This window comes from Capra hircus, chromosome 14, assembly GCF_001704415.2.
Source record: "Capra hircus breed San Clemente chromosome 14, ASM170441v1, whole genome shotgun sequence".
NCBI lineage: Eukaryota > Metazoa > Chordata > Mammalia > Artiodactyla > Bovidae > Capra > Capra hircus.
Window position 1 is genome coordinate 63,932,992 of NC_030821.1, and position 13,608 is coordinate 63,946,599.

General features: G+C 37.2%; 1 protein-coding gene across 1 annotated transcript in view; it reads right to left on the bottom strand.

Moving 5' to 3' along the window:
- HAS2 (hyaluronan synthase 2) overlaps positions 2,111 to 13,608 on the bottom strand; it is a 40,250-nt gene continuing 28,752 nt past the window's right edge. Inside the window, exons 4-5 of the mRNA XM_005688873.3 lie at positions 5,369 to 5,470; positions 2,111 to 3,751 (exon numbers count right to left, since the gene is read on the bottom strand). Coding sequence (XP_005688930.1) covers positions 2,822 to 3,751; positions 5,369 to 5,470 — 1,032 coding nt within the window. The 3' untranslated portion in view covers positions 2,111 to 2,821. The remainder of the gene's footprint in view (positions 3,752 to 5,368; positions 5,471 to 13,608) is intronic.

The window sequence follows — 13,608 nt, forward strand, 5'->3', positions numbered from 1 at the left end:
TGTTTTGTTCTTTCATGTAACTGTATGAAGGTAATGAAGGATTCTTAGGAAGCAAATAATAAAAAGAATTGGGAAATAAGATGAATTTGAGGGATAAGTGGTAAAATGAATTACTATTAAAGCTCCTCAAACCAGGAAATGTTATTAGATGCCCCAACCCACTTTTTGAAAAAAAGCAATATTTATTGTCCTTTTCTGATCATAAAAGCAATACATAATTAAGGTACTTGGAAAATACAAAAAAACGTATACAGAATATAAATCGGTCATATTCCCATGAGTAGAGATAACCATGTTTTAACATTTTTGTTTTTACAAAATCAGGGTATTATTGTACAAAATGGTTGTATTTTTAAATGTAACATTTCTTCAACAGCCTCATATTCTCTAGGAACATTATGTTTAATGGGTAATTATAGTCCATTGTTTGGAAATGCCATAATTCATTTAATTATTACCCACATTATTAAATCTTAAATTATGTTAAGATTTTGTTATTATTTGTAAATAATGCTGTAACAAACTTGCCTATGATGTCTCTGAAACTTTTTTTTCCCCACTATGATAGATTACTATAGTAAAACAACTGTCTAAATTGGGGCTCTTTTCAGGGACAAGGCAGAAAAAAAAGATTCAAGAAAGACAAAGTCATGTTAATTGGGACTGTCTCTCATTTTTCTAGATTCCCAACCATATCAATTCTAGAGATTTCTGCCTTCTGATTAATAACATTAAATGACCCTTATTGTTGACTAACAATGTTTATTTTTCTATATACCCCATTCTTAAATCCATACCCTTACAATCAAAATAAAACATTGTTTTATTTGAATTCCCCCTTCCCTTAGAAAAAAAGGCGATAATCTTATCAAAAATATTTTATTTACAAAAAAATTCAATTATACTATACATCCTATACTGGAAATACATTGAATAATTGCTAAAATAAATACAGGCAATTAATTCAATCTTTTATAAGAATGAGAGAATCTGAATGTTATCAAGCTTAACTTAGAACATAAATAATTAAAAAGGCAAACTCAAGTTTTAGTCTCATTTAATGGCATGGTCTGTTTGTTTCCCACAAGCTCTCCAATCAGTGAGAGTCTACGTTGTAGAAGTTATGTACCTTTTTGTACTCTGAAGGTAGAATGTGCAGTTTTTTCTTAGGCAGGATGGATGGACTATAGATGTCTGTATTAAAAGGAAGCAGAAAGTTAGGAAGAACATGGTCGAATACTTCTCCACAATTCTGCTTCATCACAATGCTTTTCATGCGACTCTACATGTGTCTTGTTTTTTTTTCCAACATGGGTCTACACAGCACCAGCTACAAGGTAAGATGGGTCATGCCAAAAGTCAAACTGGATAACTGAGGCCTCAGAGTAGCTAAATTAACCAGGCTGAAGGTACCTGATCCCTCAATTTTTTATGTGTCAATTATTCTTGATACAGCTATTAAACCTTGATATCATGTCTACTCTGTAGACACATTTATATAGGCCAAGAACAGAAGAGATGAAGCAATTATCTGTATAATTCAGAAAATATCTTCCCTAGAAAGCTAGAGGACACCTAGAGCTTGATTCTGCTGGTTTTGAATTTATATGCTTTATCTTTATACTTTATCCCATTCACCCATATAAACCTCATACTGACATGCAAAGTAAACTAACAGCCTAGGGGGAAAAAAAGGAAGGTAAAGTATGTTTCACATACAGACAGAATCCAGTGAATACAGGTCACAGAACAAAAGATGAACTGAATTGTATTTGTCCAAATTATACAGATAATTTTTCCCACATTCCTCTTTACTTAGCCTGGGAAAATACTGTGAGAATGTCCAAAGACTATCTTTGATAACCAGATTTTGTCCACTGCTGGATGCCTAGTATTTTCTTTCAAGAATTAACATTCCCTTTTTCAATCTTTTGAAAAAATTGCACTTTCCTACCCCTTTGGCCTTGATTTTCAATGATTTCTTTGTACAGATAAGTATGAATGTCTACTCTCGAAGTGTGACATGTATATTGGCCTTCCCTAAAAGAAATTTTTTGAAAAGTTAAAACATTGAAAGTTCACTTTTTCACAGAAATAAACTATTCAATTTTAAAGGTAGAGAGAGAAACATTTTATTCTTTCTATCATGAACAATGTCAACCAAGCTTCACATTTTGGGTAGAAATCTTTTTAAGTAGGAATCTTTTAAGAACCTATTTTATTAAAAAAAAAAAAAAGAGGAAAAACAGGTGTATTTTGGCAGAGAAGTAAAGTATAAAATATGCAAAATTTGTTTTAAAATTGGCATACAAAAATTTTAAAACACAGTACAATTATATAAAAATACAGCACAGCCAACGGCCTGTAAAATTTCCTTTGGCATTTCATTTGGTAGAATTAAACAGAAAAAATCATTCTAAAAAAAAATTAGCTAACAACACAGTCCATAAGTTAGGTTGTATATGTTGAAAGAACTTTTCCTTGAGTTTCCAAAATCCTTTTCTTCCATGATAACCCACATAAAGCATGGCTAGTGAGGTATATAGGGCAAAACACTGTTAGGCGGATGTACAGTAAGGAAAAAGTGCATACACAAAGAATCTTCCCATTTTCATAGAAACATCAGGTTAAATCTGAGTTGTTCTTCTTGATGTATCATTTTCCTTTGGCAGAATTAAAATAAACCCATACAAATGTCTGTTCAAGTCCCAGCAGCAGCGATATGTCTCCTTTGGTGGCGTTATCTGACGCCACAATGCCGTACAGTCCCTAGAGGAGCTAAGGTTTTGTGTGTCTGCAACTGCAAACATCAAACGTAAGATCATACATCAAGCACCATGTCGTACTGTTGTCCTTTCTTCCGCCTGCCACATTTATTGATGAGAACCACATACAGTGTCAAAAGCATGACCCAATAGCATGCATAGAGCAACGTTCCAACAATTAAAACTGTCTGTTTGGATTCTGAGAATGGCTTTTTAGATTCCTTATAAATGGTGAAAATCACACCACCCAGGAGTATTGTAAACCAAACGGATACGGGAATGAGTCCTATGAAATTAACAACAATGGTTTTCCTTCCAGATGTGCCCCACCCAGCTTTGTTTATTGTTGCAATTGCAAACATCTTGGCGGGAAGTAAACTTGACATGTATAACACTGAGTAGAGGGACATGAAGACCATGACAATGTTTCCTCTAAGGCAGCTGGCAAAAGATGACTTTATGAGACCCACTAACTGGACAGTTAACAAGAAGAGGAGGATGTTCCAAATTTTACCCCTGTAGAAGAGCTGGATTACTGTGGCAATGAGAAAGAAAGGAAAGAACCCAGTGATGACGGCTTCATAGGTCATCCACAAGTGATGTTTATGAAACCACATCGCGTTGTACAGCCACTCTCGGAAGTAGGACTTGCTCCAGCGGGTCTGCTGGTTTAACCATCTGAGATATTCTATAGGTGTTTCAGTAAGGCACTTGGATCGAGCTGTGTATTTCGTTGCATAGCCCAGACTCAGCACTCGGTTCGTTAGATGCCTATCATCTCCAAAACTACATTGGCTGCCCATAAATTCTTGATTGTACCAGTCTTCCACAAATTCATGCAGTAAGGAGTTTCTGTACATTCCCAGAGGTCCACTAATGCACTGGACACATCCGAAATAAGACTGACAGGCCCTTTCTATGTTAAAAGCCATCCAGTATCTCACACTGCTGAGGAAGGAGATCCAGGAATCATACTTGTTTAAAATCTGCAAGAAAAATAAAAGTAATTAAATAAAGGTAAGCCCCCTAATGCAGAGAACTGACTCATTGGAAAAGACTGATGCTAGGAAAGATTGAAGTTGGGAGGATAAAGGAATGACTGAGGATGAGATGGTTGGATGGCATCACTGACTCGATGGACGTAAGTTTGAGCAAGCTCTGGGAGTTGGTGATGGACAGGGAAACGGGGCATGCTGCAGCCCATGGGGGTCTCAAAGAGTCAGACACAACTGAGTGACTAAACTGAATCCCCAGCTAAAAATACCAACAAAATCTGCGCTATTGTGAGGTTACTACCTAGGGTCATGTTTGATTTTTTCATTCTTCTGTTTTGACTTCTTTCTGTTTTAACATGATTTTCCTTTATTTTCTTCACGTATTACTAGATTAACTTGATAAGTGGTGTGTGTGTATGTATTGACTTGTTGAAAATAACTTTTTTCTACTTCATCACTCCCTGTACTCTTTTGTTATGTTTTCTTTCTCTTGTAACACTGGGATTTTTTTAGGCTTCAGTTCTCACCTGTCGCTTTCTTACCATCCAATATTTGAAGGGTTTTAAGTCCCATCTTCTTTTTCCTACTCATCCAACCCTATTATTCTCCTTCCTCCCCAGTTTTAGCAATGCTAGTGATGAAAGGGTTTTCTCTGACTTCAGCTAAAACCGGAATCCTGAAATAAGGCTCTACATAAAGGCTACTAAAATTATTAGCTTTGCAGGGGGGCAATATTTCTTAATTCTCCTCCTCTGTCTCCATTTTGTTCCATTTTAATCTGGATTTTGTATGCTTCCTTTTTATCACCAGGGTATTTCTTTGTCCTTCCAGTTCATTTGCTTTGCCTTCACTGGTACCAAGCATTATCAGTATGGGTTATACAGCAACATAATACCTACATTTAAAGTCAAAATTTCATGTGCTTCTCACTTTTTCCTAAAATCTAATTGTACTTTTGCAAAGGATTCACTTTAATCTTCATATATTTTCACATATTGTTTTCTTATTCCACAAATGTTAATCACCTTCATTAATATTTCTTTCACTTACTGTTTCTCCATTGCTGGAAAATAATGGGAAAAAATAATACTGGAAAATCCACTTCTTTGACTTTCTCTCTAGTGTAAATTTGAATTGCAGTTTCTCTTTTTTCCTTAGTTTTCCTGATTTGGACTTTTGACCAGTCATATATTGCTCAGCTTTTAAATATAGAGGTATATGGGTATATGGTATAGTAATAAAAACTACCCACTGCCATACCTCCATTTCTTAATCCTTGCACTAAATTCCAACATCATTTTACCAGAACATTAAGTTATGGCTTAAGAAGACACAGCAGAAATTACACACTTACATTATATTTTATATAACTTATCAGCTACTACATACATGTGTTACAATCCACAGCTAAGCAAAGAAATCATAAATTACTTCAATTTAGGTAGTAGAAGAGGTAGTACAGTGGGTACAAGACACATTCTAATGTGTCTTAGTCTCCAGAAACAACACCTGGCACATAGTCTGGTATATAATAAATATATATTCGAAGAATCAATGACTAAGGATGCTACGGAAAGTGACTCATGGAAAACATAAAGCTATACACACCTGGACATCTCCCCCGACACCTCCAACCATGGGATCTTCTTCTAAAACTTTTACCATCTCCACAGATGATGCTGGGTCAAGCATGGTGTCTGAATCACAAACCTGCAAAGAAAGTAAGAAATGAGTTACATAAGACAATGAGCATGCTCCATGTAGTCAAAATTGGACATATATATATTATGCCTTCAGCCTATTGCCACAAGGCCTAAATAAGGGAGTATCATGTGGATGTGAGTTTGTTATATAATGGCAATACAAAGAACTTGCAAACTCAGTATTTAAGCTAATGACATTGCTAAAAAGAACAAATGAACTGATGATCTAGGCATGTCATGAAAGGTGGTCAGCTTTTCCTGGTTCTCCAAGGATGTACTCAGTTTTGGCAATAAAAGTCTCATATCCCTGGTAACACTCTAGGTTTCCAAGTCTTGGAAAACACCTTGGGTTTGTCACTATAAATGTCTCTCCCTCTATTTTTAATTGCCTTAAATCAAGCTTTTAGATATCTTATTTCTCAGGTCTGAATGATGATGGAAAACTCCTATGGCAGTATTGATAACAGGCATGTTTAACAGTAATTATTCTTCTCTATTTTAATATAGTAATTAAGACAGGAAAGCAGTTCTTCTAAGGTGGGTTGTATAACTCTGAAACAAGATATCCATTTGACCTGGACTTAGCAGATCATATTCCATCAGAAAGGAAAATAAAGCTTTTAAAGGTATTATGTATTGATCTAGCTCTTTACATACAAAAGTAGATGAACCGTGAACTTCCAGGTGTTCAAGTTGGTTTTAGAAAAGGCAGAGGAACCAGAGATCAAATTGCCAACATCCGATGGATCATTGAAAAAATAAGAGAGTTCCTGAAAAACATCTATTTCTGCTTTATTGACTATGCCAAAGCCTTTGACTGTGTGGATCAAAAGAAACTGTGGAAAATTCTGAATGAGAATACCAGACCACCTGACCTGCCTCTTGAGAAACCTGTATGCAGATCAGGAAGCAACAGTTAGAACTGGACATGGAACAACAGACTGGTTCCAAATAGGAAAAGGAGTACATCAAGGCTATATATTGTCACCCTGTTTATTTAATTTATATCCAGAGTACATCATGAGAAACGCTGGGCTGGAGGAAGCACAGGCTGGAATCAAGATTGCTGGGAGAAATATCAATAACCTCAGATATGCAGATGACACCACCCTTATGGCAGAAAGTGAAGGACTAAAGGGTCTCTTGATGAAAGTGAAAGAGGAGAGTGAAAAAGTTGGCTTAAAGCTCAACATTCAGAAAACTAAGATCATGGCAACTGGTCCCATCACTTCATGGGAAACAGATGCAGAAACAGTGGAAACAGTGTCAGACTTTATTTTTCTGGGCTCCAAAATCACTGCAGATGGTGATTGCAGCCATGAAACTAAAAGACGCTTACTCCTTGGAAGAAAAGTTATAAACAACCTAGACAGCATATTAAAAAGCAGAGACATCACTTTGTCAACAAAGGTCCATCTAGTCAAGACTATGGTTTTTTCAGTTGTCATGTATGGATGTGAGAATTGGACTGTGAAGAAAGCTGAGTGCTGACGAATTGATGCTTTTGAACTGTGGTGTTGGAGAAGACTCTTGAGAGCCCCTTGGACTGCAAGGAGATCCAACCAGTCCATCCTAAAGGAGATCAGTCCTGGGTGTTCACTGGAAGGACTGATGTTGAAGCTGGAACTCCAATACTTGGCCACCTGATGTGTAGTACTGACTCATTTGAAAAGACCCCGATGCTGGGAAAGACTGAGGGCAGGAAAAGGGGACGACAGAGGATGAGATGGTTGGATGGCATCACCGACTAGATAGACATGGGTTTGGGTGGACTCCAGGATTTGGTGATGGACAGGGAGGCCTGGTGTGCTGTGGTTCATGGGATCGCAAAGAGTCAGACATGACTGAGCGACTGAACTGACTGAGATGTAAATTATCTTAAGCTTTTCTGTAAGTGCTAATTGTTATTCTGGAAAAAAAAAAAAAAACTTTATACAGGCCAAAAAAACAAAAGCAATTTTGCAAGCAAACCAATTACAACTTCAAGAAATTTTTTTAGAATTTACCTATACCCAAGAATGGCTCACAGAAGATTCTATGAGGCCAAAGTTGCAGGGTTACAAATAGTACTTTTCTTTCCAAGCTGATTTATGAACTTATTGAATAATGAAACAGAAGAATAAAGGCGATATGAAGCCAAAATATTACCTGAATACTCATAAAGCTGATATGGAAAATAGGGCTAATATCAATGCAGTAGCCAGTTTTGTAATTATGTTCCCCAGAATTAGACTGATGTATCAATTCTGAATAGCATCTAAGTGGGACCAGTCTCCTCCTGAAGACAGTTAGTGGCTCTTTGAAAGGTATGGCTCCTTCGGAGTAGCCCACTCCCAGAAGGAGCTAGGCTACCCCTTATACCTTTCATACTTCCCAACCAGATTAAGTCACTTCTCTTAGGGAGGAATTAGGTATGTTATACCTGTGGATGGAGATTCTTCCACATGATCAAAGAAAATCAGAAGTAGAGAAAGAACTGTCACTTCTCTAATTATATAATAACATCATATCTTTTTCTGGAGGACTCAGTCAGGCCCAAGAAGATATAAATTGATCGAACTTGACACACCATGAACCAGTTTCATATCCCCACCCAAGCAATAAACGACATGATTAGCAGAGACCAGAGTGTTAGCTGCAGTTCCATTGTTTTTCTATGTCGTCTGGCTACATTTATTAATTTAATCAAGACTTAGTCTCTTTATATCAAAAGCCAGTATTTTTACAGTTCTCTGAACTGGTTTATAAAAATAGTAGGAATTTGATGTACCAGTTGTGAATGAAAAAATAGGAAAACAATTTTTAGAAGCATGAACTCTTGGGGCTGGTGCACTGGGATGACCCAGAAGGATGGTATGGGGAGGGAGGTAGGAGGGGGGTTCAGGATGGGGAACACGTGTACACCCGTGGTGGATTCATGTTGATGTACGGCAAAACCAATACAATATTGTAAAGTAATTAGCCTCCAATTAAATAAATTTATATTAAAAAAAAGCATGAACTCTTGAGTTAACTGGAGAAGGAAATGGTAACTCACTCCAGTATTCTTGCCTGGGAAATCCCATGGACAGAGGAGCCTGGCAGGCTACAGTTCATGGGGTCGAAAGGGTCAGACACAACTGAGCAACTGAGCATACACACACTTTTGAGTTCAAAGGGATTTTCTATGTTATATTGTAGGAGACCCTCACATACATAACTAGAAAATCTCAAAATTTTTTAAAATGTATGTTGCTTAACTTTACTAATAGATTTTTCTGAAAAATTAATATATATTAATAACAAATAATGTTGGTAAAAACAACTTAAATGTATTGTTGAAACTTATAATTTAAGGAGTATATAGGGTATCCAAAATTATAGAAATGAAATCACCTCTCTAAACTCAATTAGCTACATAAAAGTTAATTTTTGAATTTTTATATTACTGTCCCTATTTAGAAACATGCATTTTCTAAATAACTTCTTGCCCCTTTTGGGTGAGTGGAGGTGCATTCTATTTTAGTCCAGCATGGTCTGACTTATTTTAGAGGAGGAAAAAATAGACAGCAGCTAGGCATTAGTATTCCATTAAAAAAACAGACTTTTGCTAATACTTGGATTTGTACCCAAGCATCCAAAGCCTCAGAAACCTAAACAATTTCTTCCAATAGCAATGTTTTTCCACTCTCTTGCCTTGTTTATCACTGTTTTGTAAATATACAGTGGTTATAAGCCTGGCAGGCCAATCACTAGAGGAGTAAAAAGTGAAGGCAGAAGTTCAACCCAACTTTCAACCTCTCAGCATCCAGAGCTTATGGCCACACCCACCTCTATTGACTCAAGCTGGGAAAGGTAAAACCAGAAAGCTAAAAATAAGACTAAAAACAGGAAGGCGGCAATCTAGAATTAATGTTTAGGTAACTCCTCCTGCTTGTGAGCAGAAACAAGCCAAGGGAACTGCCTCTCTGAAATGACCAAACTGGAACCAAACTTCTGAGGTTCTGCATATTTAAATTGGTCCCCCCCCCCACCCCCAATTTCCAACAGCAAAGTGCCAGAAGTTCTCTGAGAGAGATTGTTCACATGGTGAATTTAACTGTCAGAAGGGAAAGCTCTCAGAAATCCCTTGGGAGGGGTTTGTTATAGTAGGATTAAAGAGTTCTTTATAGAAGTTCAATTTCTGGATGTTATTTGGTGATAGAATGCCAACTAGAAAACCACCATCTACGACAGCCTATGAAAGCAAGTATGTTCATGGACATAATACTATTGATTTGTTTGTGTGTCAACTCATGCGAAGAGTTGACTCATTGGAAAAGACTTTGATGCTCGAAGAGATTGGGGGCATGAGGAGAAGGGGATGACAGAGGATGAGATGGCTGGATGGCATCACTGATTCAATGGACGTGAGTCTGAGTGAATCCCAGGAGTTGGTGATGGACAGGGAGGCCTGGCGTGCTGCGATTCATGGGGTCGCAAAGAGTCAGACACAAGTGAGCGACTGAACTGAACTGAACTGAAAGGCTATAACTCTAGCCCTTCTTGAAACCAGTCTAGTAGAAACAGGATTTCTAGCCGTCTCTTCACCCATTAATAACAAGTGTATAACTTCACGAAGGCTGGCTGTTTAGCTCTGGGCTAGAAGCTGTGGGGGAAACTACACCAGGTCATGAAGAGCTTAACTTCACACTGGGGAAAACTACAGGGCATGATCTGCGCACAGGAAACTGAGCACAAATCAAACTGTCTTTCTGTCCACCCTGAATGTATCATCCTGATTTGTTTAAATTACATGATCACCAGTCATAATCACTGGGAGATATGGAAACAAGGCAGTCACCAAATTTTGATTAAAATGAATGGAAAATGAATGGAAGATGTTATGGGGCAGAACCAGCTACCTCAGTCATAACCACAGAATCATCAGTTAAAGTGCGTAAGGCCATGGCTCCCCCTCCATCCGTGCTCAAATCAAGAGTTAGGGCTGCCCCTTTCTGCATGGCTACAACAGGAGTTGGCAAACTAAGGTCTAAGAATCAAGCCAGCCTTGCCACCTGTTTGGGGACAGTCTATGAGATAAATGATTTTTATCTTTTTAAACAGTTGAAAAAAAAATTTGTGACACAGGGAAATGATATGAAATTCAAATTTCAGTGTCCATAGATAAATATTTATTGGAACTCAGTCACACACATTTACTTTCATATTATCTATGAATGCTTTCACACTAAAACAGCTAAGCTGAACAGTTACAACCCAGACCATATGGTGTGCAAAGCCTAAATTTACTATCAGGTGTTTTACAAGCAAACTTTACCAACCCCGGGCCTCAAATAATTGGTTGCAGGAGAGTTCTGTCATAAAAATTTTTTTTAAGTTGAGATAAAATATGTCCTAAGCCCCAATTTTAATTCTAGTAGATTTTTTAAAATGATTTCCTCCATCTCCACATGTTATAATTAGTAAGAGTAACTAGAATAAAGTAAAAAGAATAAAGTAAAAAGAATAAAATATTACTAAACTAAATCTTCTTTGGCCAATATTTGCCTATTATAAGAGCAAAATATCCTGAGTCAAGAAGCCTCAATTAAATAGTGAGTCCTATATCTCACTTCTACGATTTTCAGTAAGTCATAGTGGAGTCAGACACCAAATAGAAAAGTACCTTGTGATTACAAAGAATCATAGGGAAGTATACCATTCATTGTTCATTGTTCAGACACCAAGTGTCTGACTCTGCGACTCTATGAACTGCAGCACGCCAGGCTTCCCTGTCCTTCACTATCTCCCGGAATTTGCTTAAACTCATTTGTACAGGATAATAACCTTTACGTTTTTATATTGTAAGTAAAAGAGCATGGCAATCTTTACCACAAATAGATAACTCGATAGAGAGAATCTCTAAAAGGAACATGAAAATTGATTATATATTAAGAATCTCTTATCACAGTGAACAAATTTAAATGTCTGGAATTATCTATAACAGGTATAGACTATCACTGTCTATTCATAACTTATCAGACTATAAATCTACTCTAGCTTACCTCATGTAACATTAATCTACCTCACCACAGTTTAAATAAAACTCTCCTGTTACATCTTCTATCAAATGTCTTTCAAATTCTGACTCAGGTCTAAAAGGCCAAGTTCCCCATGTTTTACCTTTTTAAAAAAACATATTTCCTTTCAGACTGACTGGTGGATTCTCCATATCTGCTTGCTCTAAACCACTTCAAAGGGCCCTGAGAGTTACACAGCAAGAGGAAGTCTTGACTTTTTAGCCTGCCTTCAATGAGGAAACAAGGATGAAAATAAATCCAGACCCCTACTGTTGCTGCTGCCTTCATCCTCTGTCTGCTATTAAGGCTCAACCCTTTCTTAACCTTGACCCTTCATCTTAACCTGGATGCAGCGATACTATTTATTGCTATTAGGTTCGAAATTTACCTTTGGTCAGGATCCCACTACTACTTTCCCTTCGACAACTTAACCACATAGTAAATGGAAAGACCCTCCTACCCTGTTTCCCTCAGGCCATTGCCTGAAAGAAGTCAGCCAGAATTCTGAAATTCCCCAGTAGTTATTCACTAGCAAACAAAAGACAGTGTTAGGCCCCTGAACTCATAACAATACAACGCCAGAGTAAACATACTACTGCAAAGAAAGTGTCACACAAAACCTTAGAAACAAATTGGAGTCTCAATCCACCACTGACCAGTTATATTTACTTGTACTAGCTTTGTAGCCTAAACTCCTTACCTTACCTTTATAAGTCTCCACTTCTCAGTTGAAAAATAAGGATAAGTCAATCCACCTAGCAACGTGTTGTAATGGAGAATAAACTAGATACTGTATGTGTAGCACTTATAAGGGCTAGCTCATAGTAAATGCTCAATAAAAAGAAGTGATGAATTGGGACTTCCCTGTGGTTCTAGTGGTAAAGAATCTTCCTTGAAATGCTGGGGACATGGGTTCTATCTCTGGTCGGGGAACTGAGGTCCCAGAGCCACCAACAAAAATCCTGCATGCTGTAGCTAAGACCTAATGCAGCCAAATAAAGAAACATTAAAACCAGAGGCAAAAAGGAAGAACACTAGTCCAGTGAAGGAAAGAGTCCTTCTTATCATTACTGTAAATAAGCCAAAACTCACTCAGAGAGCAGAAACTAATGCCTAATCCAACGTCCAACAAATTAAGTTAAACAAATTGGATTATTGAGCAGGCACCATGAAAGTCCTTAGTTTGGGCTCTTTGCTAGGGAAAAAGATTAGAGAGCAGCTTATGGCAGACTGTGAGTGGCAAAAACAAAATCATAAAATCTAATAATTTTAGGACTGAAAAGACCTTTTGAAATTAATCTATGAAACCAATCTAGGAAAAAATAAATGCCCTCACAAAATAAACTTTCTTTGGGGAGAGGGACTGGGGATAGGTAGGATTATTCTTTCTTACGGTAATCTGGTTTACAGTAAAAGATCTCAATATAACCAAGAGGAAGCCTCTAAATCAGACACCTAAACAATTTGGTTGTTATTTGTTGCTCTTTGGTAGAATGTTACCCAAACTGTTATAAAATATTTGCCTTCAGGCACCCTAGAATATTTATTTAAGGTGAAAAAGGAGTCATTAGGTTATTCTCTTGTCTTTTTCAGGAAAGTTTATACATGAGTGAAAGTTACAGACGGTGCAAAAGCAAAGGTGACAAGCTAGCTGGAAAATGAGAAACCTAATGTTGTCACCTCTAAGACTTAAGCCAGGAAACACCCTCTATTACAAGTGGTTGGAATTCCCATTCTCAAGAAGGGAATCAGGAAATTGCATAATGGTGGCCTTAAATAAGAGTCTACATTCAAGAACCTGACTTTGGGGAAAAGCATAGATTAAAAATGAAAAGAAAAGTCTAATGATATACTCTTGCAAAGCATAGGTAGGTTGCTAGTAAATTAAGACAGCCCTAACTGGCATCTTGAGCTGGAAGTGATCTCAGAAATCGATCTGTTGTACCAGTTGAGGCCCATAGCAAGTAATCAGTTAAATCAAGAATTCAGATTTCCCCATTCTTATGTCAATGTGCTCTTAATTTCATCCTGTAAAATGAAGAACATAAAGTCGCATTAACATTCTCAACAAGGCCCAACAGAAATTTTCAGAAAATAGGAACCA